General features: G+C 34.4%; 1 protein-coding gene and 1 pseudogene across 11 annotated transcripts in view; one reads left to right on the plus strand and one right to left on the minus strand.

Annotated features, from left to right (window-relative positions):
- Positions 1-27,746, plus strand: part of Usp45 (ubiquitin specific peptidase 45) — an 88,341-nt gene that overhangs the window by 23,388 nt on the left and 37,207 nt on the right. For 10 of the 11 annotated variants that reach the window (XM_040283136.2, XM_078019580.1, XM_078019581.1 and 7 more), the window contains 4 exons: positions 10,162-10,304; positions 10,830-10,925; positions 12,887-13,017; positions 25,272-25,359. In XM_040283136.2, the coding sequence (XP_040139070.1) occupies positions 10,162-10,304; positions 10,830-10,925; positions 12,887-13,017; positions 25,272-25,359 (458 nt within the window). Of the gene's footprint in view, positions 1-10,161; positions 10,305-10,829; positions 10,926-12,886; positions 13,018-25,271; positions 25,360-27,746 lie in introns of those variants that run through there. The other variant, XM_040283137.2, reaches the window with a different exon arrangement.
- LOC106145215 (histone H2A.Z pseudogene) lies at positions 20,788-21,183 on the minus strand (annotated as a pseudogene).

Raw genomic sequence — 27,746 nt, forward strand, 5'->3', positions numbered from 1 at the left:
AACTCTTTTTGTTTTATTTTGAGTCAGGGTCTCACTAAGTTGCTCAAGGTGGTCTCCAATTTATGATCCTCTTACTTCAGCCTCCCAAGCCTTTGGGATTACATGCATGTGTCACCATCTCCCGCTGGTGAAAACATTTAATACTTTAGAAAATGAAGTTGGTTGATACTCAAAGCTCTTCAGATATTCAAAGATGCACATAATGTTCAGTTGAAAAGGAAAGGAATTACAAGTGATTTGGCTTTCAAGCTCACCCTCAAAGGATGAATTTTGGGCAGAGGAAGAGGGGAGAATAAATCACTTTAGGTGGTGGGAAGCACTAATGGAAGGCTTAATTGTGTTTGTGGAACCATGAGTAGCACCTGGTAAATAGTGCTTGAGGAAGTTTGAAGGCATTCAGAGGTAGAGTGATACTTAGTTGGGAGTTCAGTTTCCAGAAGTTCTAGAGCAAAATGTTTTCAACTTTTTGGATCAAGCTACAGAATCTCTCAGGCAAGTTTGATTTAAATAGGATCTCTTGGTTGGAAGTTTAGAAGTTTTGAGGGTTAGTAATCTGCCGTATTTGGATACAAAGCTTTATTTTTATAAAATACTTTGAAAATCAAATATGAATGTTGCTATCTAGGCTTGTAAGAATACTGATATGATTTTGCAGTTATTTTTAAGTGATGATTGCAAAGACTCTAGAGATGTAAAAATGCCTATATGTCATAATTCAAAGGAATGTGAAACTAATATTATATCTGGGTGGGAGAGTAACAATGATTTTTAAAATATTATTTTTATATTTTTGCACTAAGTAAAAATAACTCAGGTGGAAGAAAGCCTGTATCTGTACCTTACACATATTTTTATGTTATTTAGTGCCTGCACTAATTCCATTTAGAATATGTCTACTATAGCTTATCTACACACACAATCTGGGCTAGTACCCCATCCATCTCTAAAAATAAGTAGCTTATGGAATCATTTAAATTTTGCTCTCAGTACCACTTGAGTCTCTTAAAAAATTACTGATAATTCAAGGAATCTTTGTTATGTAGGTTATATCTGTCAGTGTTTATCATGATAGAAGTTAAAAACAGTTTTTTTTAACCATCAAATATTCGGATTTTTATAATCAGAAACTGTGAAAGTTTGTAAATTGAAAGTTTGTCAGTAGAGAAATTTCTGTGCTTGTAAAACAAAAACTTGAATATTCACTGAAAAATAATTCCATGACATGCTAACACAAACATATTTTTAGGAAAGATATTTTCAAAATGAAAAAAGAAACATTTTTATAAATATCTTCAGTGTCTAGCTTAGTAGAAAACAACTAGATTCTCATTCGATTTTGATTCAGTCATTGTGATATTGTATGTCCTGTAAGTCTCTGAAACCTGCATTGTACAATTGAGAGTGAGTGAAAGTTTTAAGAAGCAAATAACACCTTAGATTTATTAAGGAAAAGTATTTTGACCTTAAGGACCCCTGAAAGGAAAAAGGTGTCTTCCTACCCATTTGAGAACTGCTGACCTAACATTTGTCTATATTTTCCATCTTTAGCATTATTTATTTACTAACACTCAGCTTGAATCCTCCTTGAGGAAAGGATTGGGACAATGTTCTCTCCTTTGAGACACTATGTGTATACAGCACACTTCAGAATCTTGTTAACACATTGTTTATGCTGTTTAGCTTTCTTGTACATATGTGTCTTATTTTCTATCCATTCCTTAAGGATGAATATGGCTTATGTTTTTGTTTCTCAAGTGACTAGATAGTAAATACTTGCTGAATTAAACTAAACTGAATGTTAAACAGTTTTTACTGAGGGTAAAAACTGATAGGTAAGCTTTGTACGTTCACCCCCAACCAAACCCAAATTATCTGATTTATTCAGTCTTTTAATATATTTGAGTTTCCACCTCACGCCACATGACATAGTAAATTTTGCAGAAGCAGCAGTGTATGAAACAGACCTATTTTCCAGTTCTTATAATTGCTGATCTTTCGGTCTTGTGAGGGATATAGACAAATCATACTTAGTTGTTGCTTGTTTAAATAATGCTATGGTGGAGTAAATAGAGGCAACTAATGGGAACACTTTGGAATTCTATCTAACCTAGATTATAAAAGCCAGAACAATTTTATTTAGAGGGATAACCTTCTAAGCCAAAAGGTGAAGGATATCTAGAAATTATTTAGGCAAAAAGGGGAAAACAGATATGTTTCAGGCAGAGGAAATAGCCTTGATGAAGGAACTTAATTGGTTCAGGGAATTCTATAGAGCTGAGAGGTTGTGTTTTATAGAGTTAGGAGAATGGTGAGAGGTGAGATTCAAAATGTAAGTAGGAACAGATGTTTAAGGACCTGGTCAGTTTAAAGTTTGCCTTGAGGGCAGTGAGGAACTGCTGTTAGATTTTAAGTTGAGAAGCCAATGGTCAGTTTTGTATTTTAAACAGATCATTTGAATTATAGTATAAAGATAGATAGGAATGTAGGCATATATCTGCCCATTAATTATGTTAATATTAATTTATCATGACTACATAAATATTTTAAGTTAATAGGTAACTGGGAGTTAGGTTTTGAGAATAAACAGGTAAGCTTATTATTGTGTAGTTTAAGGTAGGGGAATTGTGGGGAAGCAAGTTTTTTCTTTTAAAAATTAAACTCCTTTTCAGCTGTTGAAATGGGCAAATTACATTAATACTACATGGCTGGTTTAGGTAATTGCATTAAGCAGTTGAGATGAACCCCAGTGCAGGTTCCCAGAAGAATGCTTACAGCTGTGTAGATTTCACATCTGATGTTAGAATTTGCTTTAAAAAAAAAAAAAAAAGACAAACCCTTCCTTCAGTCCCCCACCCCATATACATAAATATAAAGTTTATACATAATACAAGATTTAAAAGGTTGTATGTTACACAAGATTTAAGAAGAGCAAATAAATGTTCTTTTGATACAAACCAGAAATACATATTACTAAAAAGTAGAAAAAAAAGAAAGAAAGAAAAAAGAGTAAAAAGATAAGTGGTTATTAGAGGTCAGAAAGGTAGAAAGCATGAAAGGCAAGGGACAGAGAATTTTTAAGGCAGGGAAACGATTCTGTATGTTTCTATAAAGATGATTACATGTCATTTTGCATTTGTACAGAATCATAGAATGTACACCATCTAGAGTGAACTTTGAGTGATAATGATCTGTCAATATAAGTTGATCATTTTTAACAAATGAACTGTTGTGGGATATTGATAATGGGGAAGGATGTGCATGTGTGAGGACAGGGCACATTGGTTCGATTTTGCTGTGAATCTAAAACCTGCTCAAAAAACATTTTTTAAAAAAGTGAGCCATGTTCTCTGAAAGGCTTAAGAGATGTGCTATTTCAGTAGTCTTGTAAACTGAAGTATTCTATTAATGCTTATAAAATGCAGGAATTCTGGATGGAATAATATTGTTGAATATTGGTTTGCTTTTTGTGAACTAGACATGTGAGTGACAATTCACATTTTTTTCTAAATCAGTAATTTTTTGGGGGGGAAAGGGGCACCAGGGATTGGACCCAGGGGCGCTTAACCACTGAGCCACATCCCCAGTCCATTTTTATATTCTATTTAGATACAGGGTCTAAGTTGATTAGGGCTTTGCCGAGTTGCCGAGACTGGCTTTGAACTCGAGATCCTCCTGCCTCAGCTTCCTGAGTAGCTGGGATTACAGGCATGTGCCACCATGCCCAGCCTATATCAGTAAATTTGACTTATATTTTAATACTGGTGTGAGGCCATTTTTTAACAAGAAAATGAAATCTATTTTGTTTAATTCATTTGTTAATGCTCCTGGTATACAAAAAGCATGAATTATATTGGTACTTTTGTTTTATAAAGTAAAAGATTTCTGTATTTTTTAAAAAACTGACAGTAAATGGTATACTTGGGATCTGAAACTGTATCTAAGGATAAATAATACTGTGACCTTTTATAGCGACAATTTTAATGTGGTTTAATCCTTTTCTTTAAAAGATTATAGTTTGGTCTTCTATGAAGTGATGGTTGTGTGCTTAAGAAATTTGTATTTTAAAAAATGAGCTGGGCATGTGGATCAGTGGTAGTTTTTGCCTAGCATGTGTGAAGCCCCAGGTTCAATCCCTAGCACCACACAGTAAACAAACAAATAAATCAGAAATGAGCACAAAAAATAGTTATTTCTGTATATATATATATATATATAAGGAGTTGAAGCAAAAAAGATGGTGTATGTCTTAAAAAAGCTTATTTTTATGTGAAGGGATTTAAATGCAAGGTTCCTCATCCAAACCATATAACACAGAAAATTACTTGAGTAGCCATTTTCTCAGTTCTCCAAATATGACCCATACCTAGTACCCTTCCAGATATATGAGGAGGTTAACTGCTTACAGTGGATTCCTAGGGCAGTAGCTTAATTCTTTTGAGGAATGATTGAATCAGTCTGCTATAAACTATAACTGATATAGCTTTGAATACAAATACCAAAGACATCAAGCAATTCATTACATCCAGGTTTTGCTTGAGATTAATGGCCTTTCCTTTCATAACTACAATTAGCCATTTCACTGGTGTCTTAACTGTTACACAATTATAAACCTTATCTATTCTTTATTGTAGCATACAGGATCATAACAAATAGGAGATCAAATTGTCGGTGTATAAATTCTGAAGCCATACTGCTTGTGTTTGAATTTTTGACACTAACCAGCTGTATTCCTATTTTATCATCCTTTCTAAAATGAGGATAGTTATCAGAGGTGGTATTTATATCATACTCTTACTCTAAATAAGTGAACTGCAAAATAAGTTTACTTCTTCCTTGCCAAAAGGGGAAAAAGAAGGAATGAAACGTACTCTTCTGTTTTAAGGCAATTTACAAATACTCCTTCGAGAAAAGAGATCAATTTAATATTACTTGGCAACAAGCCCACTATTGATTATTTTCAGTTTCTCCCATGCTAAACAAAGCTGCATCTTTGTGTACTTGCTCTTCCATTTTGTAAGGTTAAATTAAAAAAAATTTTTTTTTGACCAAATTATAAACCTAGGTTAAATTTTGATTACTGTTGTTAAAAATTATGTGAAGAATATAATTAACAAGAGTGCCCATTTTCCTGTATTTAACTTTATCATTTAGTTCAGTTTTATCATAATGAAGTTTTTAATGTCATTATTCCAAGGCCCATCAGTCTTTCCTATATATGTTTTTAGCTTTTAGGGTCATGCTTTGAAAGTCTTTTTGCTCTCTAAGATTATAAAGAATAGTAACTTAAAATTTTCTGGGACCTTATTATTATCATTTTGTTATTGTTATTTTTGCTGGGGCTCTAACCCTGGGCCTCTCTTCTCCAAGTGCTTTGCCATCAAGCTACACCTCAGCCCAAAGACTTTTAAAAATATATTTATTATTTATTTAATAACCTTAAACTTGTTTTCTAAAAATGACAGTTGTATGGTCTTTAAGTGTTTAAATTATTTTTATGCTAGAAAAATTTGAATTTTATCTAAGATTACCAGTTTTGTTGTTGTTGTTGTTTGTTTGTTTGTTTTACTTTGTTGGTACTTCAGACAGTTTTCTGTCTTGCAAGACCTGAGGTATGTACAAAACCCATGGGTCTATTCAATTAAGCAGCTGTTCTTTGACACTCAGATTATAGGCTTTTAGATAAACTACAGAAATGCAAAAGGACTTTAAGAAATTCAGCTGGAGAGCAGAGGGTGTAGCACAGTGGGAGAGCACTTTCATAGGCCTTGAAATCAATTCAGGCTCCCACCCCTCGCCAGTCTCCCAAGTTTTCTCTCAGTGTACTTTGCCTTCTGGGTCTATATTATTCTATTATGAAAAGGAATATCAGAATACAGTGTTGGTAATAAAGAAGTAATAAGGAAATTTAAGTAGATTAAATCCTTTCAAATAAAATAACATTGAAATTCTGTGATTATTCTTTCTAATTATGGGCACCACTTTTTCATAGGTGATGATTGAACAAATGAAATAATAATCAAAAATTTTGTATAGTTTGTCTTATTTGTTGGTGTTGTAGCAGCTTTGTCCGTTTAATTATACCATACTTCAAAACATCTAGAAGTTTAGTCTTAAGGTATTTGATTCTATATTTATAAAAGGAAGAAGAGAGTTCTTAAAAGTGAAAATGATCTAAAATATTTGCACTGCCAGATGGAGAAAGCTTTTTTGTCCTACAAACAAAATAATCAGAATCATGTTTAGAAATTATTAATTGCTTCTTATTAAAACATATACCTTCATGTATGTCAAATATTAAAAGTCTGATTCAAAACCTCTATTTTAAACTAGACTGTTAACTCTGGGCATTTTTTAATGAACATATATACAAATATGTATTCTTAGTTTCTAGAAGTTTTGCTGAAATATTGTTGTCATAAATTTAATGCTTAACATCTCTCTATTATGTATCAATTCCTTTTACTTCAGTCATAAACCATAAGCATATAAATGTAAATAATTATAGGTAATGGTTTATATAGTACCTGAACACAGTGGACATTTGTGAATCAATTTAATTTAAATTGTTATATATTATAACTGTGCTATTGGTAAAGTTTAAAAAACTTGCGCTTTTACTTTAAATAAAATACTTGTTAAAAAAGGCATTTTTACAAGTATTTTAGTATCTTAGAAAATGTTATTCTGTTTTCTAGTTAAATTAACTGATTTGTTTAATATTCAAGTCTAATAAGATTAATCTTGAATATTTTCTCATAGACTTAATGTAAAAGTCAACAAACAGACCCTTGCCACTTGTGTGAAGAGGCTATTTAACCATGAAATAAACTGTTTTTATTGCCATTGCCCTGTGGATATGTTCTTTCTGGCAGTGCTGTCCATATTTGGTGGCTATGCATGGAGAGCCAGGTGGTGCTGAAAAGCATCGCACAGTGAAGCGTGGATATATCTAGGTTTGACATTTGTCATCCCTTACTGCTGAAGGGAAGGGGAAAATCTGTTTTTCCATATGTTTATGCTTTTTTTTTGCCTGCAGTTCTGTCCAGATGGTCTTATGAACATTGTTTACTTTGGTATGCCATCCCAGATGTTTTGAAAACTGACAAATAAATGTGATACAGACATGTAAATTATTTGCATGTTATGGTTTTTAAAATATTGTTTTTTTGTGATTAAAATATAATTTTCTGAGAGTATTTTTCCAAGTGAATAATGTGTATTTTATATTTATATATAGTTATAATCTATAGTTTATTTTCCCAACTATTCTGTTTTCATGTTAAAAGCTAAAAGGCATTAGGGCGATATTTATTATTGAAATACTTTGAGGAATCATATTTGTTTGGGGTTGCCTATGCCCATATCTACAAAAATTTTGCCCCACTATCTTTTATAATTAATCTCATTGTACATAAATAATGGGTGAGGATTTAAGTGGTAAAATGACAATGGATTTGTAATCAGAAAATTATCACTATGACTGTGAGTCAGTCATTTAACCTGTCTGGGACTAAGTTTTATAAATGTAAAAATCAGAGTTAACTACCTTACCTGAAAAGATGGAGTGAGGCTTGGATTTGATTATTCTTTGATTTTAAATTTCTTAAAAATCACTGTGAATGCATATACCTAACATACAAAAATCACTGTGAAACTATCTATTGGCAACAGATATAATGAGAGTCTAAAACTTGCCCATTTTAGGTTCTAATTGGAATCCCAGACATAAATAAGAGGCAGACGGCTCTGTCTACAAACCCAGCGAGGATCCATATCAGGCTTCCTCTGTGTACTGTTTTTAAAGTGTTGACTTTTTTCATTTGCCTTTGTATTCACTGATTGGTTTGAATACTGTTGGTCTCTTCTGCCTTTTCCTTTTCCTCATGCCTCTATACTTCAGTGAGCTGCTTCATTGATTTTAGTGGCCTATGCTCTAAGCTGTAGTAGAGGCTTCATTTCTCATCACTTATTTCAATATGTGGAGGACAGAAGAGACCTATTTTCTGCATTAACTTAGGATTCTGGGGTTGGGAATTAAAAATGACTCCTTAATATCTGGATAACAGATATCCAATAATTACTAATAATTTTTTTTTTATAAAAAGCAAACCAAAATAAAGGGAGAAACAGTTAAGGTTTGCCTTTCCCCCCAAAAAATGTTTACAGAATTGGAAGAAAAATATTTTCTATGAAAAAGATTTGTTTGCTGAAAAAAATATTAGAAACTACCAATTCATGAGATATTTCCACATTTTTAAATTTTTTTTATTTTTTAGTTGTCAGTAGACCTTAATTTTGTTTACTTATTTATTTGTAAGTGGTTCTGAGAATTGAACCCAGTGCCTCACACATGCCAGGCAAATGCTGAACCACTGAACTACAACTCTAGGCCTGTTTCCACAATTTCAAAAGAAAAGTTGGGCTAGGCTAGTATAGGGCTCACTAGTAGAGCCCTTGTGTAGCATGAATGAGGTCCTGGGTTCAAGCCCTAGCGCCTTCCACCCCACGCACACACAAAAGAAGGAAAGAAAGAAGACAAGATATTTGAAAAACACAAATCCAATATGAAACACAAAACAGATATCAGCAATTCAGAAAATTCAATAAGAAATAACCTTGAAAGAACAAATATTCAGAATGTGTAGGAAATGATTAAAGAAAGAAAAAAGGGAGATCAGATAAACAATGGACATGAAGAATGGCTCACAAAGATGTGGATTTTGGCATAAATTGCATTTTGGAAAAAAAATTTTTAGTTGTAGGTTGATAGCATGTCATTATTTTGTTTATTTTTATGTGGTGCTAAGGATCAAACCCAGTGCCTCTCGTATGTAGGTAAGTCCTCTGTCACCAAGCTATAGTCTCAGCCCCACAAATTGCATTTTTGAGGAGATTCTCAGAGCTGTTTTTCAGATACATAGTGGTTACCATGCTAGCACTTTGCAGTTATTAGCTTATTAAATATTTATGAAAACTATGAGAAAATATGTTGTACTTGATACTTGGTGGATAACAACTATTTACATTTATGTATTAGCTACTAAAAGTAATCCAGAGAGATGTATAGTGACCATTTCAATTCATTAATTTTAGGGTTTCTTCATTTTTACGTTGTTATTAAACATGAGCTGGTAATGTAACTTTCAGATCTATATTAACAGCACAGAACAGCTATTTATTGTATACTTGGTATTTTACTTTTTTAAAATATTTTTTTGTAGTTGTAGATGGACAACATGTGTTTATTTTATTTATTTATTTTTATGTGGTGCTGAGGATCAAACCCAGTGCTTCACATATGCAAGACAAGTGCTCTGCCACTGAGCTATAGCCCCAGCCCTGGTATTTTACTTTTTGTATTATACTATGGCACTATTTTTTTTTAAACTTTGAATTTTGACAAGTTCAAATTCACAGGAAAGTTGCAAGAATAATAGAAAAAAAATTACCACTAAAAGATGCTGATTTTTCTGATCCATCATTTCTTTTGTTTATTAGTTGTCATTTCTAAGGAACTCCTCTTTCCTTTTCCCCCTTTTAAAAAAATCCATTACCTATTCAGACACATTCTATGTGTAATAATCCATTATACTATCCTACTACATTGGGCAGTAGGAATCTATTCAGTATGGTGCCTGTGTATTTTGATATAGTCCCACTATTTTTGAATATTTTCTTATTCTTTGATACAAGATAAATTTTATAGGCTTATTTTGCATCTTTCCTGCCCTATCAATCCTCATTCCTTTTAGTGGAGAGTGGTATTTAGAAACTGCCTTCCTCCACCACCCCCACCCCTCACGCCCGCCCCCAGTGCTGGGTACTAAACCCAGGACTTCAAACATGCTAGGCAAATACTCTACTACTAAGCTACATCTCCGACCTTTAGAAGCTAGATCTTTTCTACTTTTTTTTACTATATTTCTTTACATATACTTTTAAAATTCATCTAGAATTTATTTATGTGATGTGAGGCATAGATCTGTACATTAAAATGAATTTCATAGTGATAAGATAGAAAATCAAAGACATTTGTGTTTGTCTTTTAGGAACACTGATTCAGAGAGATAATCTTATTTAATTTTAAATAATATATTTACATTGTCAAGTGACACTTAAAATTTTAAGTCTCATGTCAGTTTTGTTTTCTTTAACTTGTAGATGCATTTTCAAGAATCCTAAAACTTTGTGAAGAAAAATTTGAAGCAGGTGAAATAAAGAAGGGAAGAAAAGGCAGCAGTGTACCATCTGTAAAAGGAATTATAAATTTAGGAAATACTTGTTTTTTTAATGCAGTCATTCAGGTAAATGTCACCAGAGATTAATAAAATATAAAGAATTTTTAATTAATTTAAATGGGCGTTCAGCATACCTGTAAATGATTGAACGACTGCTGAATGTTTACTAAAATTTTCTTTCTGCTTTCTTTTTGTTGTAGGCTGTCTTTGGCCATCACCATATGCATATACCTTTTATACAGTTCTTCCGAAAGGCCTTCTATGTGTTTTACCATGGCTTCATCAGTAATAGTGACATTTACTAAATATGAAATGTACTCATTTCAAATTAAAATGTTTTAAATAGAAGTTTTGCTATGCTGGATGAAATTTGACACTTTCTTTTAATATTTATTTTTTAGTTTTAGATGGACATATATCTTTATTTTTATGTGGTGCTGAGAATCGAACCCAGTGCCTCACGCATGCTAGGCGAGCACACTACCACTTGAGCCACATCCCCAGCCCGAAATTTGACACTTTGAGAGAATATTCATTTCATAAGATTAGAGGCATAATGTAACTGAATTAGAAGACTTTACTCTCTTTTAGAACTTGGCCCAGACTTACATACTTTTTGAGCTGATGAATGAGATAAAAGAAGATGGTACAAAATTCAAGATTTCTCCTTCCTCAGAGTCTCAGTTGGTGAGTAAGAAGTATACTATCTGGATAATGGCTGTTTTCAGATCAGCTGCTGATGTTCCCAAAGTGTCTTTTATTTCTCAGAGCTATTAATTGGGATGGGAGTCAGAAGACTTTTTTAAAAAAGAGAATTCAAAAGCATTTTGTGAAAATATGTAAAAAAGTATATGAAAATATAAGTTATTGTTCCAATATCATAGATCAAACAATGTGAAGATATTGAGGCAGCTTTTAAACAAACGCAAAAAGTAAAACAGGTTTTACTTGTTGAGCAAAATAGTACCCCTATTTTGTGGTTGCTGGTGACATTTATTTAAATTTAACAGTAGACTTAATCAGCACCTGGAGGTTCTTTTGAAGCCTAGTCTGATGATGGATTTTTAAGAAAGAAAAAACAATAATAAAAAAAGCCCCTGACATTCAGAACCTGGTTTAACTCCCACAGTGAGGCCATGTTTGGAGAATCTCACAGAAGAGAAGTCTCATACTAGGTTTCTCTGAGGACAGTGTTAAAGTGAGACAAAGCAAGATCAGTTCATAAATTTTGTCTAAACACACAAAAACAAGACCTATCTGTCGTTTAGAAAATCCCAGTAACCTTTCTGTCTTGGACAAAATGAGAAATGAATGATTGCTACTTCTTCTTTTTTTTTTTTTTTTAAAGAGAGTGAGAGAGGGGAGAGAGAGAATTTTTAATATTCATTTTCTAGTTCTTGGTGGACACAACATCCTTGTTTGCATGTGGTGCTGAGGATCAAACCTGGGCTGCAAGCATGCCAGGCAAGCGCACTACCGCTTGAGCCACATCCCCAGCCCCATGATTGCTACTTCTTTAACAGATATAGTTTTATCCTCATCCTCATCCCTTCTCTCTCCCGAGATAAGACTTACTGAGATACTCAGTTATAGTATAGCATTATCTCCATTTGCTGGTGGCATCCAATTTAGAGTAAATCTCCACTTCCTTAGTTCCCTCCCCAAATTACCTAACCAAATCCCAAATCCTTCTTTATAGAACCTCTTACTGGGACACTTCATGGTTCTCCAAGGTGTGTGTTCTACCTCACTACAACAAGTGATCAACTTAATTCAAGTGTGTTCCTGGAGGACTTTGCCTGGAGGGCCCTGCACTACAAATAATAATGTTAGAAATTGAGAGTTTTGATAGAGGAAAAGAGTGTATGTGGATAGTTCATGATCTGACCTTTGAAAACAATTAAAAAGAAGATTTCAAAACATTTAGCCCAATGAAGTAATCTCAGATTGTTCTTTCAAAGACAAAGGGAATAATGTATTTTAGAAAGCAAAACTTGGGAGAAAAATAATTGGGTTAATCCTTTGTATAATCTTAGCTGCTTTTGTCAAGCTTTGTTTTTCTTTTTTTTAGTTGTTGATGAACCTTTATTTTTTTTTTTATTTATATGCGGTGCTCAGGATCGAACTCGGTGCCTCACACATTCTAGGCAAGTGCTCTGCCACTGAGCCTCAGCCCCAGCCCCGAACTTTGTTTTTCTGTAAAAGAGGAAGACGGTATACTGATTTTTATCACATAATTCCCCATTCCTTATTTTGTTACTAAAATATTTGGGGAAAAGAAGTGTATGGAGTTTTTGCTAGTAAATATAACTTATGATTATTTGTGGAAAAGTAAAAATATCAAGCAGATTAGTAGTTTTATTTATAGGAGAACCCGTTAAGGGGCAGTTAAAACAGCTAAGGAGTAATGATTAAACTCAAGCTTTATTAAATAAAGTGCAGAGGATATGAAAATAGCTGTTTTCCAAGGTAAAACATTTAATCCTATTTTCTATTTTTATATGTCCATTTTATAAAGGAATAACATTTCTTAACATACATTAGCCAATTTCATTGTTTTCATTTAAATAAAGTGTAACTCTTAGATTTTTAAAAATAATGTTTTAAAACTGTGTGTTTCTGACATAGAGTTGGTCATGTTTTTAAAGGATCTATTAGTGGTGGAACTTTCAAGCCCTGGACCGCTGACTTCAGCCTTGTTCCTGTTTCTTCACAGCATGAAGGAGACAGAAAAAGGACCACTTTCTCCTAAAATTCTTTTTAATCAGCTTTGTCAGAAGTGAGTGCATCTGCCTTTTTAGTATAAATAATCCTGTTACAAAACATTAATGCCTTCATCACTTAACAGGAGTAGTTCCATTCTGTGATATTGCTATTATTGCCCAGACTATCATTATAAGGTACTCCCATTTGTGTAGTTATGCTTTTGTGCATTATGCAAATTATTTTTCATAATACTCTGAAGAAGTGATTTTTTTTTTAATCCTCATAAGTATAGAAGGAATTGGAGACTTTTAGAAATTAAGTTGCTAACCAAGTATGAGAGTGACAGTGCTGAAAGTGAAATAGAAGTCTATATTGGCTCAATGTTTATCTTGTCTCAAGCCTCTGAGACAATACTGTAAAGTAAGAAAATCAAAGAATCCTAAAATCTAGAAAGTATTCTAAAGGTAATCTAATCTAGTTTCTTTTTTGTGCGTGTATATGTTGAGTATCAAATCTAGGGCCTTGGTGCAATTTTGGCAAATTCTGCTACTGAATTATATTCCTACTCCCTGGCTTCCTCATTTTTAAAGATGAACTTTGAAGAAAATAGAGTGTAAGTGAATTTCTCAAACTATTATTATATATGTAAAAACAAAAATCCTTATGTGCCTGTAAATAAACACATTACCATGAAGGACTTGACTTAACATTAATGCATTCATGCATTTCTTTATGTATGCATGATGTATTAAACATGGCCCCTGTCTTCATGGATCTCATAAGCTAGTCCAGTACACAATTACTGAAATATGAAAACAGAATTTCTTAAATGTGAATTTGTATTTTAAAATTTCAAACTAGTTATTTGTGCCATGATATTTCAAATGTAACTTAGAATATAGAGAATTTAGTGTATGCTTCACTTGGTTGACAAATGCTATTTCTTCAGAGTCTAGAGACCAAAAAACCTATCAGTGGCACACACCCGAAATCCCAGTGACTCAGGAAACTGAGGCAGGAGGATTTTAAGTTTGAGGCCAGTCTGAGCAACTTAGCAAGACCCTGTCTCAAAAATAAAAGAACTAGAGGTGTATCTTTGTGATAAAGTGTCCCTGAGTTCAATCCCCAGTGCTAAAAACAAAATAAAAACAAACAACTTGTCAAAGACTCAGAGAGATGGGTGGCTCAGAGAGTTCAATTTTTAGGTCATTGTATGCTTTAAAAATTTATTTTGGTGCCAGAAATGTTTTGTTTTGTATTCTTTTTTTTTTAAGAGAGAGAGAGAGAGAATTTTTTGATATTTATTTTTCAGTTTTCAGTGGACACAACATCTTTATTCTTTTTATTTTTATGTGGTTCTGAGGATCAAACCCAGCGCCCCGTGCATGCCATATCCCCAACCCGTTGTTTTGTATTGAGCCACATCCCCAACCCATTGTTTTGTATTCTTATACTGATTCTATAAAGATTCATAAAATAGAAAAAGTTATTAAAATAATAGGTGCTCATAGATAAAAATTCGCATTTCTCACCACCCTTATACCTCAGAAGTAACTGTTACAGGTTTAAATGAAATGCTTGAGACCAGACATGTTTTGGATTTTGGAATTTTTCAGTTTGGGAATAATTTCATATACATAATGAGATCTTCAGAAGAAAATGAAAGTCTAAATACTAAATTCATTTATGTTTCATATACACCTTATATATGTGTAGCCTGAAGGCAACTTTTTAAAATTTGTTCTGTTATACGTGACAGTAGAATGCATTTTGACACATCATACATAAATGGAGCATAACTTCTCATTCTTCTGGTTGTACATGATGTAGAATTACACCAGTCGTGTAATCATGTATACACATAGGGTAATAATGTCTGATTTATTCTACTATCCTTTCTACTTCCATACCCCTATCCCTTCCTTCACTCCCCTCTATCTAATCCAGAATAATTCTTTTTTTCCCTAGCCCCCCCACCCATTGTAAACTAGCATCTGCATATCAGAGAAGACATTCAGTCTTTGGTTCTTTAGGATTGGCTGAAGGCAATTTTATACAGTATTTTTAAGTGTATCTACATTTTGACTGTGATGTGTCAGATGAGTTCAAGTGGGAAATTGTTTTTGGATGCTCAAGAACTTTTGGATTTTGGAGCAATTCTGATCTTGGAATTTCAGATTGGGAATGTTCAAATTGTATTATCTGTTTTTTGTATTTTCAAAAGTGATTATGCATACACAGATATGTATGCCAGTTATTTGCAACTTGCTTGTTTTGCAGATATGTTTTATACACCTTTCCATATTAGCACATATAGACATAAGTTATTAGAGTATATATGTGTGTGGGTATCATATTAAACTCATGGGAGTACATCTGTGGAATAAATTTTTATGAGTACAATAACTTGATCAATATTATTTGAAAAATTTTAAACTGCATTTTCTTTTGTTATTGTATTTATTACTTAAAAAAATTTTTTTGTAGTTGTAGATGGACAATAATGCCTTTATTTTATTTCCTTATTATGCAGTGCCGAGGATCGAACCCAGTGCCACATGTGCTAGGCAAGCATTCTACCATAGAGCTAAAGCCCTTATATTTACTTTTAAAAGATATATACTAAGAGCTGGACACAGTGGCACATACCTGTAATCCCAGCAACTTCAGAGGCTAAGGTGGGAAGATCAAGAGTTCAAAGCCAGTCTCAGCAAATTAACGAGTCCCTAAGCAACTCAGTGAGACCCTGTCTCTAAATAAAATACAAAAGAAGGGCTGGGGATGTGGTTCAGCTGTTAGGTGCCCCTGAGTTCAATCCCTGGTACCAAAAAGAAAAAAAAAAAGTGATATACACTAAGAAAAGTATTTTTAAAAAATCTGGCAAAGATTTAATCCATTTATGTATGGATATATTTCTGAATTCTGTTCTGTTTCATTGATCTGTATATCTTATCATTACCCTGAATTCTATACTGTCTTGATTACTATAGTTTCATAGTAAGTTTTGAAATTGGATAATATGACTCTTCCAGTTTTGGTCTTCTTTTTTAACTATTCTAGCTCCCCCCCCCCTTTTTTTTTTTTTTGGTATTGGGGAGTGAACCCAGGGGTGTTCCTTTTTTATTGTATTTATTACTTAAAAAATTTTTTTTTGTAGTTGTAGATGGACAATAATGCCTTATATTTCCAATCCTATTTATTTATTTATTTGGGTACCAGGAATTGAACTCAGAGGCACTCCACCACTGAGCCATATCCCCAGCCTTATTTTGTATTTTATTTAGAAATGGGGCCTCACTGAATTGCTTAGTACCTTGCTTTTGCTGAGGCTGGCTTTGAACTTACTATCCTGCCTCAGCCTCCCAAACTGCTGGGATTACAGGTGTGTGCCACTAGGCCCAGTTTTATTTTTTATGTTGAGACAAGGTCTCACTAAGTTGCTCTGGACATTGCTAAATTGCTTGTGAATTTGTAATCCTCCTGCCTCAGCTTTCCCAGTCATTAGGATTATAGACACATACCATCATGCCCAATGATCCTTTGTTTTCTTATATGAATTTTAGAATCAGATTTGTCAATTGAGATCATATTGAATGTGTAGATCAATTTGGGGAGAATTGATAGCTAACCATACTGAATCTTCCAATGTATAATTTTATTTATTTTTGGTACCAGTGATTGAACCTAGGGCACTTGATCACCTACCCACATCCCCAGCCCTTTTTATTTTGAGATTGGGTCTCACTAAGTTGTTCAGGGCCTCACTAAATTGCTGAGGCTGGCTTTGAACTGTGATCTCCTGCCTCAACCTCCTGAGCCATTGGGATTACAGATGTGCACAACCACGCCCAGCATGATTTTATCTTTTTAGGTGTTTTGTTTGTTCATTTTTGGTAGTATTGGGAACTGAACTCAGGATGCTGTATCACTGGGCAGCATCTCCAGCCCTTTTTATTTTTTGTTTTGAGATAGGGTCTTGCTGAGTTGCTGAGACTGACCTAAACTTGCCATCCTCCTGCCTCAGTCTTCTGAGTAGCTGGGGTTATAGGCATGCACCTTCAAATCTGGTTCTTTTCAGTTGTTTAGGTCTGTAATTTTTCTTTTCAAGGTGTATATTTTCAGCATACAAATCTTGCATATATTCAAGAGTTTCATGTTTCTTGTGTTATTTACAACAGGTGTTTTTATATTAACCTTATTTCTTGCTCTTGCCCAGCTCATTGGGTCTAGAAGCTTCATGTAGATTGTTTTGAGATACCCTGTATAGACAATAACATCATTGGCCAATAATGATAGTTTTATTTCTTTTTTGCTACTTGTAACACTAGCAAGACTTCTGGTACAGTGTTGCCTTGTTCCTGATTATGGGTGAGAACATTCATTCTTTAACACTGTCACAATGGGCAAAAGGTGTGACTTATGTAGTCGAGGGGAGAAATGAAGAATGTCCTCTCGCTTCCCTTTTCAATGCTTTATTTACTCAAATCACTCAATATAATTTCACTGTATAGGTTCTTACTCAAGAAAATGACAATCCTTAATGTCAGGCACTGCAATGGACATAATCAATTCATAGCAAACAATTCTAGATTGATTTTAAGCACTACAAACACTTAATCATGACATGCTCATTACAAACATTCCATCTGCATGCTAAGCTCAAGTGTCAGATTGAAAGTCTCAAGCCTTATGCTCTAAGTCCAGCAGATGCACACTCACTCAGACTGTGGTGATAAGATCAGGAACCAAGGCAGGCTTTTCTTGGGTTGGAGCTGATGGCTGGCTGAGGAGGTGGTCATGGGGAGAAGTCCTTTTCTCACCAGAATCAAGAGACTGCTATAGAGTTTGAGACCAGTGAGAAAACAGAGGATCAGGCAGATGAGAAGAGTTGTGATGTCAGTCCAGGTCCTCCTCAGGCTCTCAGGCTTGTGTGCATTGGTGTTGGCTGGCTGAATGTCTGTTCATTTGTTCCATCATTTATACTAAATTTTGGGGCTTCCGACCACCCTTTCAATTCCTATCAGCTGCTACTGGATTTCTCAGTGATGTCATTTACCCTGAGGTTAAAGCATCTGGTCTGGTTTTTCTTGCTTCTCGCTCTTATCTGGATGAGGGCAACATGCTAGAGACTTCATTATGAGTTTGTCAAGGTGGGGAGAAGTGACTTGTTTGTGCCTGAGGGCTATACTGGAGGGCTACATAGGTGTACCTGGTGAGACTGCAGGTTTCAAACTGGAGTTTTAAAATGGGGTTTTCTTAGGCTAAGATCTAAAGCCATCCTTACAAACACATAAGAATAATCAATCATTGGGGCTGGGGATGTGGCTCAAGCAGTAGCGGCTCGCCTGGCATGCGCACAGTGCTGGGTTCAATCCTCAGCACCACATACAGATAAAGATGTTGTATCCACCGAAAACTAAAAAATAAATATTAAATTCTCTCTCTCTCTCTCTCTCTCTCTCTCTCTCTCTCTCTCTCTCTCTCTCTCTCTCTATTTAGTTATTTTTTAATCAATCATTTCCTCCCAGCATGCTCATCTAGCATGCATGAAGCACTGGGTTCAATCCTCAGCACCACATAAAAATAAAATAAAATATTGTGCCTACCTCTAACTAAAAAATAAATATTTAAAAAAATCAGTCATTCTAGGATTCCCCTCCCCCCTTTGTACTGGGAATTGAACATGGGAGTACTTGACCACTGAACTATATCCCCAGCCCTTTTACTTTTTAAAAAATTTTTGAGACAGGGTTTTGCTATGTTGCTGAGGCTGGCTCAATTTCATGTCCTCTTGCTTCAGCTTCCCAAGTGGATGGGATTATAGGTGTGTGCCACATAGGTTTTTGTAGATGCCTTTTATCAGAATAAATAAATTCTAATTTGTCCCCGCCCCCAAGAGTTTGTATCAAGAATGGGTGTTAGGGCTGGGATTGTGGCTTAGCAGTAGAGTGGTCACCTCGCATGTGTGAGGCGCTGGGATTGATCCTCGGCACCACACACAAAAAAATAAATAAAATATTGTGTTCAACTATAACTAAAAATGTATATATGTGTATATATATATTTTTAAAAAGAATGGGTGGTAATGTTTTTCAAATGCTTTTTCTGCATCTACTGAAATAATGACTTTTTTTTGATCTGTAGAAATAGTGAATTGTACTGATAAATGCTCTGAATAGCTTAACTGAAGTATATTTTACATAAAACATACTGCACATATTTAAAGTTAAGTGTTGACATATGTGCCCACATTACCACAACCACTATAAAGTATGTATTCATCAATCCCAAAAGTTTCCTTAGGCCCCCTTGGTAATCTCTTTGTTTGGATCTCCTCCCCTGAACTCTATCCCTGGATTACTGCTTATCTGTTTTGTTACTATAGATTAGTTTGCATTTTAATGAATTCTTTAAAAATGGAACTAAAGTGTATATATTTTTTTAATCTGGCTTCTTTCTCTTGGAATAATTATTTTGTGATTCATCCATGATATGTGTATATGTTGATTGACTTTTGAAAGTTGGACCAATATCATGAAGTTTTGGTTATGTTGGTGATTAGCAGACACTTGAACCACTTTTGAAGAGTGCTGCTTGGAAATAAGTTCTTCAACTTTCTTCTTCTTCTTCTTCTTCTTCTTCTTCTTCTTCTTTTTTAATAACTATCATTTTGAAATAATTTTAAATTCACAAGAAGTTACAAAATAGTTCAGAGTTTCCATGTACCCTCTTTCCAGCTCCACCTGTGATAATGTTTCGCAATACATTGTCAAAACTAGAAAACGGATATTCACACAATATTGACCACTCTGATACAGATCTTATTTCACCAAGTTTTACATGAATTCTTTCTTAAAAGATTCAGAGATGTTGTAAAGTGATTCTGTTTTTCCATTCTCACCCATGCCTGTCTTTGCTTCCTATACTACTTCATTTTGCTAACTAGTGTTATGTGCTGAGCTTTTGGTTCTGGGGCTGGGAGAAAAAAATTTGTCCATGAGGAAATGTAATCAACTGGACAAGATGTATGCTTGAACAGCATTACTCAGAAGACACTTGATCCTAATTTTTGTAATCTTCTGTGTGCCACATAATCTCAATATAGGATAAAAGTACTGTACTCTGGGTATGTTCTCCAGTTTTTGTTTTTGTTTTGTCCTACTGGGATCAAACCCAAGGCATTGTATGTGTTAGACTAGCACTCTACCACTGAGGTACATCCCCAGCCCATCTTAGTGTTATTTTCTAATTACTATTTCACTCTTCATCTGTGTTTAGCTTAGTATTATAATTTTTGTATTTTATATCAATGGTTTTATTTTATTTCTAGTATTATTAAATTTATTATTATACTATTATTTTTTTTCTAATTTTGCTTGAAATTTGGTTCTAATGGCATTTACGCCTTTGTGTTTTTGGTTATTCTCCACAACATATTGTAATGTTTTTGGACAGTTTTATAAAATTTATTTGCTTTATGCAAACTTATTCTAATTGTTGATTTTTTAAAAAAATTATTTTAGTTTGGTATATAATCTTTATTGAACTTATCCATCAGAGTGGAAATAATGTCTGTACAAAACCAAATGTTTGTTACTATAACTTCTGCATCACAATTAAAATTCAAACAGTTTTTTAAAAACAGTCAACTCAATCAAAACTGGCTACTTCAGAATCAATAGCTTCTTTGAAGCCACCATAACTCTTAAATATAGTTAAGACTTGAATGCAGAAATTTGGTTGGTTGGAAAGCTAATTTAACTTCCAACTTGCTCAAATAGAATTACAAAAAGGCAAAATTGTGTGTTTTCACAGAGTTACAGTCCCCTGGAATCGCCAACACTGGACTGCTGTTAAGAGTATTGGAGTCCTGAGATAATAAGGAATCCAGGCATCCTTAAAACAGTCTTCTGTTGTTCTTTCTTCCCAATCAGCGATTTGTGGGTATGTGGGATGACACCACCACCAGCAATTGTAGCCTTGATGAGAGAGTCCAACTCTTCATCTCCACAAATAGCAAGTTGCAAGTGACCAGGGGTGATATGCTTTACGTTTCTGTCTTCTGATGCATTTTCTGCCAATTCAAGTACCTCTGTGGTGAGGTACTCCAGGATAGCTGTCATAGTCCATGGCTGGTTGTCCTAGATTTCAGGGAACTGCAAGCCAGCTCTCTGAGGGATCGGGAAACTGCCTTTGTCTTGGCCTTGTCGGAGTCCTTCCCAGTCTTACCACCAGCCATCTGGAATTCTGCTGAAGCTCAGACAAGCAAGGCAGAGAAAAATGCAAGAAAAGGCTAGTCAGACACAAAGTGAGATCCCACCACCTACTCCTTCGTGGAACCACAATTCAAACTGCCTGATCTTTTTTTTTTTTTTTTAACATTAGATTTCTTCTTGTGTTAAATTGGTTTGTAGGCTCACTTAGAGTAGATTTTTTTTTTTTATTTGTTCATCCTCCCTGTCTTGTCCCTCCTACTTTGTTTCTCCACTCCTCCCTGCCTCTTCTGCCCCTGGCATTGCCTTCCCTTTCTCCTTCATACTTCCTCCTCTCTCTGCTGAATAATTTAAAATTTATATTTGGCCTCAACCTAGCCCTCCAAGGTGGATTTGGAGATCCAGTATCCTCCTGGTTCCAAGTTATGGTGTTGCCATGGTTTTGGGGATTTGATAGAGCCCAGGCAAGGCTAGTCTCAGCTTCAGGTTCCAAGGCAGTAGCTGTGTTCTGTTGTAGCTTTAGGCTATATTTGCTCAAGGGAAGACCAGCTATCCTAAAACAATGAGCCTGGCTCCTGTGTTTGTCAAGAAACCATTCTCTTTTACCCCTCAGGGCTGAACTCTTTCTAGTCCAACATATCTGTTTCTTCCTGTACCTATTTTATGTTTGTGTTCCATTTCTTTGCTCTGTGGGATTTACTTTGTATTGTATATCTTTTTAAAAAATATATATATTTTTTTGTAGATGGACACAATACCTTTATTTTATTTGTTTATTTTTATGTGGTGCCAGGGATTGAACCCAGTGCCTCACGCATGCTAGGCAAGTGCTCTACCACTGAGCCATAACCCTGGCCCCTGTACCCTACTTTTTTTTGTGTGTTATAGTTTTCTTTTATATTTTGTCAGTATGTTTGTAGTAGAGGCAATTTCTGGATTATTATTATTTTGGTAAGGGGGTGCTGGGGATTAACTCAAGGCCACTTGACCACTGAGTCACATCCCCAGCCCTATTTTTTTGTATATTATTTAGAGATGAGTCTACACTGAGTTGTTTAGCATCTTGCTTTTTACTGAGGCTGGTTTTGAACTCATGATCTTCCTGTCTCAGCCTCTTGAGCCGCTGGGATTACAGGCGTGTGCTATCGTGCCTGGCTATAATTTTATTTTTTAATATACATATATTTTTTTCAGTTGTAGATGGACACAATACCATTTATTTATTTATTTATTTATTTATTTATTTATTTATTTATTTATTTATTTATTTAATATGGTGCTGAGGAAGAACCCAGCACCTTGCATGTGCTAGGTGAGTGCTTTACCACTGAGCCACAACCTTAGCCTGCAATTTCTGGATTATGAATTAACTGATTCATCATTACCTAGTAGACATCTCTACAAATTCTCTTGTTCTAATTTTTTTCTTTTTCTTGATAGTTTCCTGTTTCATGCTTGCACATAAATTTTCTTATTACGTCTTAAGGTTTTTTAAAAAAAATTATATCTATCTATCTATCCATCCATCCATCTTTTTGCAGTACTAGGGATTGGACCCAGACCACTGCACCTGGTAAGCTGAGCTCTACTATGGAATTATATCCCTAGCCCTTTTTTATTTTGAGACAAGGTCTCACTCAGTTGCAGAGGCTAATCTCCTCCCAGGTAGGTAGGAATATGGATGTGTGCTGTCATGCCTGACATCTGAAGGTTTTTTTTTTTTTTTAAGTCCTCTGTTCTTTCTCATAGTAGTGCCTTTAGTAAGTCACATTTATTGTGAGTATTCCCCTTATTTTGAATAAATTATATATCTTCATCCATTTGATGATTTTTCTTTTTAGTCTTTAACTATCTCTCCGTTAAGTAGCTCATGTAGATTGCATCATATATTCTGTAAATAGTAGTAAGATTTTTTTTTCAGTTTTAGGTAAAAGAAAAAACTACATTTATTAAATTTTCTTTTTGGTTTATTTAGAAGGCAGTAAGTAGTTTGTGTGTGGTTGAGATGGAGCTACAGGTAGTGTGTTTGTCAGCTTTTCATTGATGTGACCAAAATACCTGACACAGACAACTTCAAGAAGGAGCGATTTGTTTTGAACTGGCCACTGTAGTACATGCTTATAATCCCAGATAATCAGTAGGCTGAGGCAGGAGGATCACAAGTTTGAAGCTAACCTTGGCAAATAAGCAAGGCCTTCAACAACTTAGTAAGACCTTTCTCAAATAATAAGGGCTGGGGATATAGCTAAGTGGAAACACCCCTGAGTTCAAACCCCAGTACAAAAAAAAAAAAAAAAAAAAAAAAAGAAAAGAAAAGAAAATTTTGCTTTCAGTGATTTTCGTTCATGGTCAGTTGACTCCATTGCTTGGGGCCTGAGGTGAGATGGAACATCATGATGGAAGGGTGTAGGGGAGGAAAGCTGTCAGCTTATGGCAGTTGGGAAGAGAGAGAGTGTGTGTGAAGAAAGGGGCCCAGGTCAAGATATAGTCCCCAAAGGGTATACCCCTGTGGCTGTTTCCTCCAACTGTACCTCACCTGCCTTTAGTTTCCATCTCCTTCTAGTAGTCCCTTTAAATGATTAATTAATCAAATTAATTAATCCACTGATGAGGTTAGAGACCTCATTATTCAGTCACTTCCAAAGCTCCACTTCTGGACATTGCTGCGCTGGCGACCAAGTCTTTAATATATGAGCTTTTGGGGGACATTTCAGATCTAAACCATAACAGGCAGAGCCATTGTTGAGGCTTTCTTTGTTCAGGAATAAATTACTATCTATGCATATTCTTTGAAAGCCATAAGCTGCCCCCTCATTCTACTCAACACCTGGTGAAGGTCCCCAAAGGATTCCACTCCTAGTCATTTTCCATTTCACTGAACTTCCTTCATATCTACAGCATAAGTATAGTGTAATGCAGTTTCTGCTTCTCACAGTGCCAGCCATGAAGGCCCAAGTAAGGCTGGAATTTGTGTCCATCTTGGTTTCTATCCTTATCTCCTGCCGTCTACCACATTCAGAAAGGGAAGCCTACAAGGTAGTTAATGAAAGTGTTTTCAACATCATGATGTTATTTGCTGGTACTTAGCAAAAGAATAACTATAAGAAAGTTATTGAAGTGTTTCTTCTTACAGACTAGATTCACTAGCAGTTGAATTCACTTTTTTTTTTCTTTTGCAATCAGGGACTCACATTAGTGTATTATTAGGATGGATACTTATCATGAGATAATGAGGAATAATGCTTAAAATACTAGACTCAGAATCAGAAGACCTGGTTTGATGTCAGTGTTTCTTAGCTTGTTCTTCAGTTTTCTCAGGTGTACAATGCAATTTATATTTATTGTAAGTTCCTTAATAGTGTTATTGTGTTATCGAATGGTATATATCATAATGAAATTGTGCTAAATTTGTCTTGTGTGAGCATAAAGATATTGCTTTGTTGTATTTGACAGAATTAGTTTTCTATCTTAGAACACATTCTAGATTTAGTATTTGCATTTAAGACAAATGTTCATTTTATCATTGGGATTTATCATAAACTATTTTTTAGAGTTACTCAAATCAACTAAATATTTGCTGGGGATATCTCCATGAATAGAACCTGATCTTTTTATTTAATTAATTACATAGGAAGTATAATATATTCACGAGATCAGTTTATAAGTCCTGTATTTTAATATAAACACTCTTGTTTTTTCTTTTAATGTTTTAATATAGATAAATCACAATGACTTCGGTTTGAATGCTGTTTTTGTTTGAATAACCTTGCAAACTATTTAAATAATCCTGAACCCTCATGTATACGTTGGAAAAAAAAAATACATCTCAACAAGTTGTTTGGAAATTATATGATTTAAATATGTAAAATTCCTAGTACTATACTTGGACTTGTAGTAGTAGCTTAATAAGTGATAGCCATTTTGTTCTGGTTGCATTTAACTGTTCATCCTAAGTGGAACAGGAATCACATTTTGTCTTTCTACTTTGTTGAAAAAAATAGCAAATTGAATCATTGACTTATTATTTCAAGGAGATTTTAAATAAGAATAACATTGTTGATGAACCATGGAATGATTATTCTTTTTTTTTTTTCTTTTTTTTTTTAAAAATCAGGGCACCTAGATTTAAAGGTTTTCAACAACAAGACAGTCAGGAGCTTCTTCATTATTTGCTGGATGCTGTGAGGACAGAAGAAACAAAGGTCAGGTTCCTTAATGTTATCACATATTGCCTTTTTTTATTTTTAAAATTGTTTTTCTTTGTTCTAATTAGTTATACATGACAGTAAGTACATTTATGTACTTTGATATGTCATACATAAATGGAGTATAATTTCTCATTTTTCTGACTGTACATGTTGTATAATCACATTGGTCATGCAGTCCTATGTGTACATAAACTAATAATGTCTGTTTCATTCTACTATTCTTCCTATCCCCATACTTTCTCCCCTCTATCTAATCTAAAGTAACTATTCTTCCTGAGGGCTCTTCCTCTTGTGAATTAGCATCTGCATATCAGAGAAAACATTTGGCCTTTAGTTTTTTGGGGATTGGCTTATTTTGCTTAGCATGATATTCTCCAACTCTGTCCATTCACCTGCAATTGTCATAATTTCATTCTTCTTCTTTATGGCTGAGTAATATTCCATTGCGAGCACGCATGTGTGTGTGTGTGTGTGTGTGTGTGTGTGTGTGTGTGTATAAATAACATATCACATTTTTTAATTCATTCATCTGTTGAAGGGCACCTAGGTTGGTTCCATAGTTTAGCTATTGTGAGTTGAGCTGCTGTAAACATTGAAGTGGCTGCATCACTAAAATATGTTAATGTTAAGTCCTTGGGTATAAACCTAGAATTGGAATAGCTGGGTAAAATGGGGCTCCATTCCAAGTTTTCTGAGGAATCTCCATGCTGCTTTCCATAGTGGTAGTACCAATTTGCATTCCCACCAGAAAAATGTGAGTGTACCCTTTTCTGCACATCCTAACCAACATTTTTTGTTGTTTGTATTCTTGATAATTGTCATTCTGACTGGAGTGAGATGAATCTTTGAGTAGTTTTGATTTGCATTTCTCTAATTGCAAGAGATATTGAACATTTTTTTCATATATTATTGATTGATTGTATTTCTTCTGTGAAGTGTCTGTTCAGTTCCTTAGCCTATTTATTGATTGGGTTATTTGGGGTTTTTTGGTGTTGAGTTTTTTGAGTTCTTTATCCTGGTGTGTGTGTGTGTGTATATATATCTGAGGTGTACATGGTAAAGATTTTTCTCCCATTCTGAAGGTGTTCTCTTCATATTATTGATTGTTTTCTTTGAGAAGAAGCTTTTAATTTAAATTCATCCCATTTATTGATTCTTTTTTAAAAAAATATTTTATTTTTAGTTGTAGATAGACACAGTACCTTTATTTTTTTAATTTGTGTGGTGCCAAGAATTGAACCCAGTGTCTCACACATGCTAAGCAAGCGCTCTACCACTGAGCTATAGCCCCAGGCCGTTGATTGATTCTTGATTTTACTTTTTGGGCTTTAGGAATCTTGTTAAGGAAGGCAGATCCTAAGCTAACATGGTAAAGATTTGGGCCTTTTTTCTTCTATTAGGCACAGGGTCTGTGGTCTAGTGCCCAAATCTTTGATCCACTTTGAGTTTAGTTTCATGCAGGGTGAGAGGTAGGATTTCAATTTCATTTTTTTTCTTCTTCTTTTTTTTTTTTTTTTTTTTTTTTTAGTTGTAGATGGACACAATGACTTTATTTTATTTATTCATTTTTATGTGATGCTGAGGATTGAATCCAGGGCCTCACATGTGCTAGGTGAGTACTCTACCACTGAACCACAATCACAGCCCTCGATTTCATTTTGTTTCATATGGATTTCCAAGTTTCCCAGCACATTTATTGAATAGGCTCTCTATTCTCCAATGAATGTTTTTGGCACTTTTGCCTAGTATAAGATAACTGTATTTATGTGGGTTTGTTTCTGTGTCTTCTATTGTGTACCAGTGGTCTACGTGTCTGTTTTGGTGCCAATACCATGCTGCTTTTGTTACTATTGCTCTGTAGTATAGTTTAAGGCCTATTATTGTGGTCCTTCTTGCTTCACTCTTCTTGCTAAGGATTTCTTTGGCTAGTCTGTGTCTTTTATTTTTTCAAATGAATTTAATGATTGCTTTTTCTTGTTCTATGAAGAATGTCATTGGGATTTTAATAGGAATTGCATTAAATCTGTATAATGCATATTGCCATATGGCCATTTTGACAATATTAATTCTGCCTATTCAGAAGCATGGGAGGTCTTTCCATCTTCTAAAGTCTTTTTCAGTTTCTTTCTTTAGTGTCTGTAGTTTTCATTATAGAAGTCTTTCACCTCTTTTGTTAGATTGAGTCTCAAGTTTTGTTTTTTTTTTTCTTAAGCTATTGTGAATGGGGTAGTTTTGCTAATTCCTCTTTTAGTAGATTCATCATTGATGATGAAACATGTTTGATTTATGGGTGTTGATTTTATAACCTATTACTTTGCTAAATTCATTTATGAGTTTTAGAAATTTTCTGGTGAAATTTTTTGGTTCTTATAAATATTGAA

Source organism: Ictidomys tridecemlineatus, chromosome 8, assembly GCF_052094955.1.
Source record: "Ictidomys tridecemlineatus isolate mIctTri1 chromosome 8, mIctTri1.hap1, whole genome shotgun sequence".
Classification (NCBI taxonomy): domain Eukaryota; kingdom Metazoa; phylum Chordata; class Mammalia; order Rodentia; family Sciuridae; genus Ictidomys; species Ictidomys tridecemlineatus.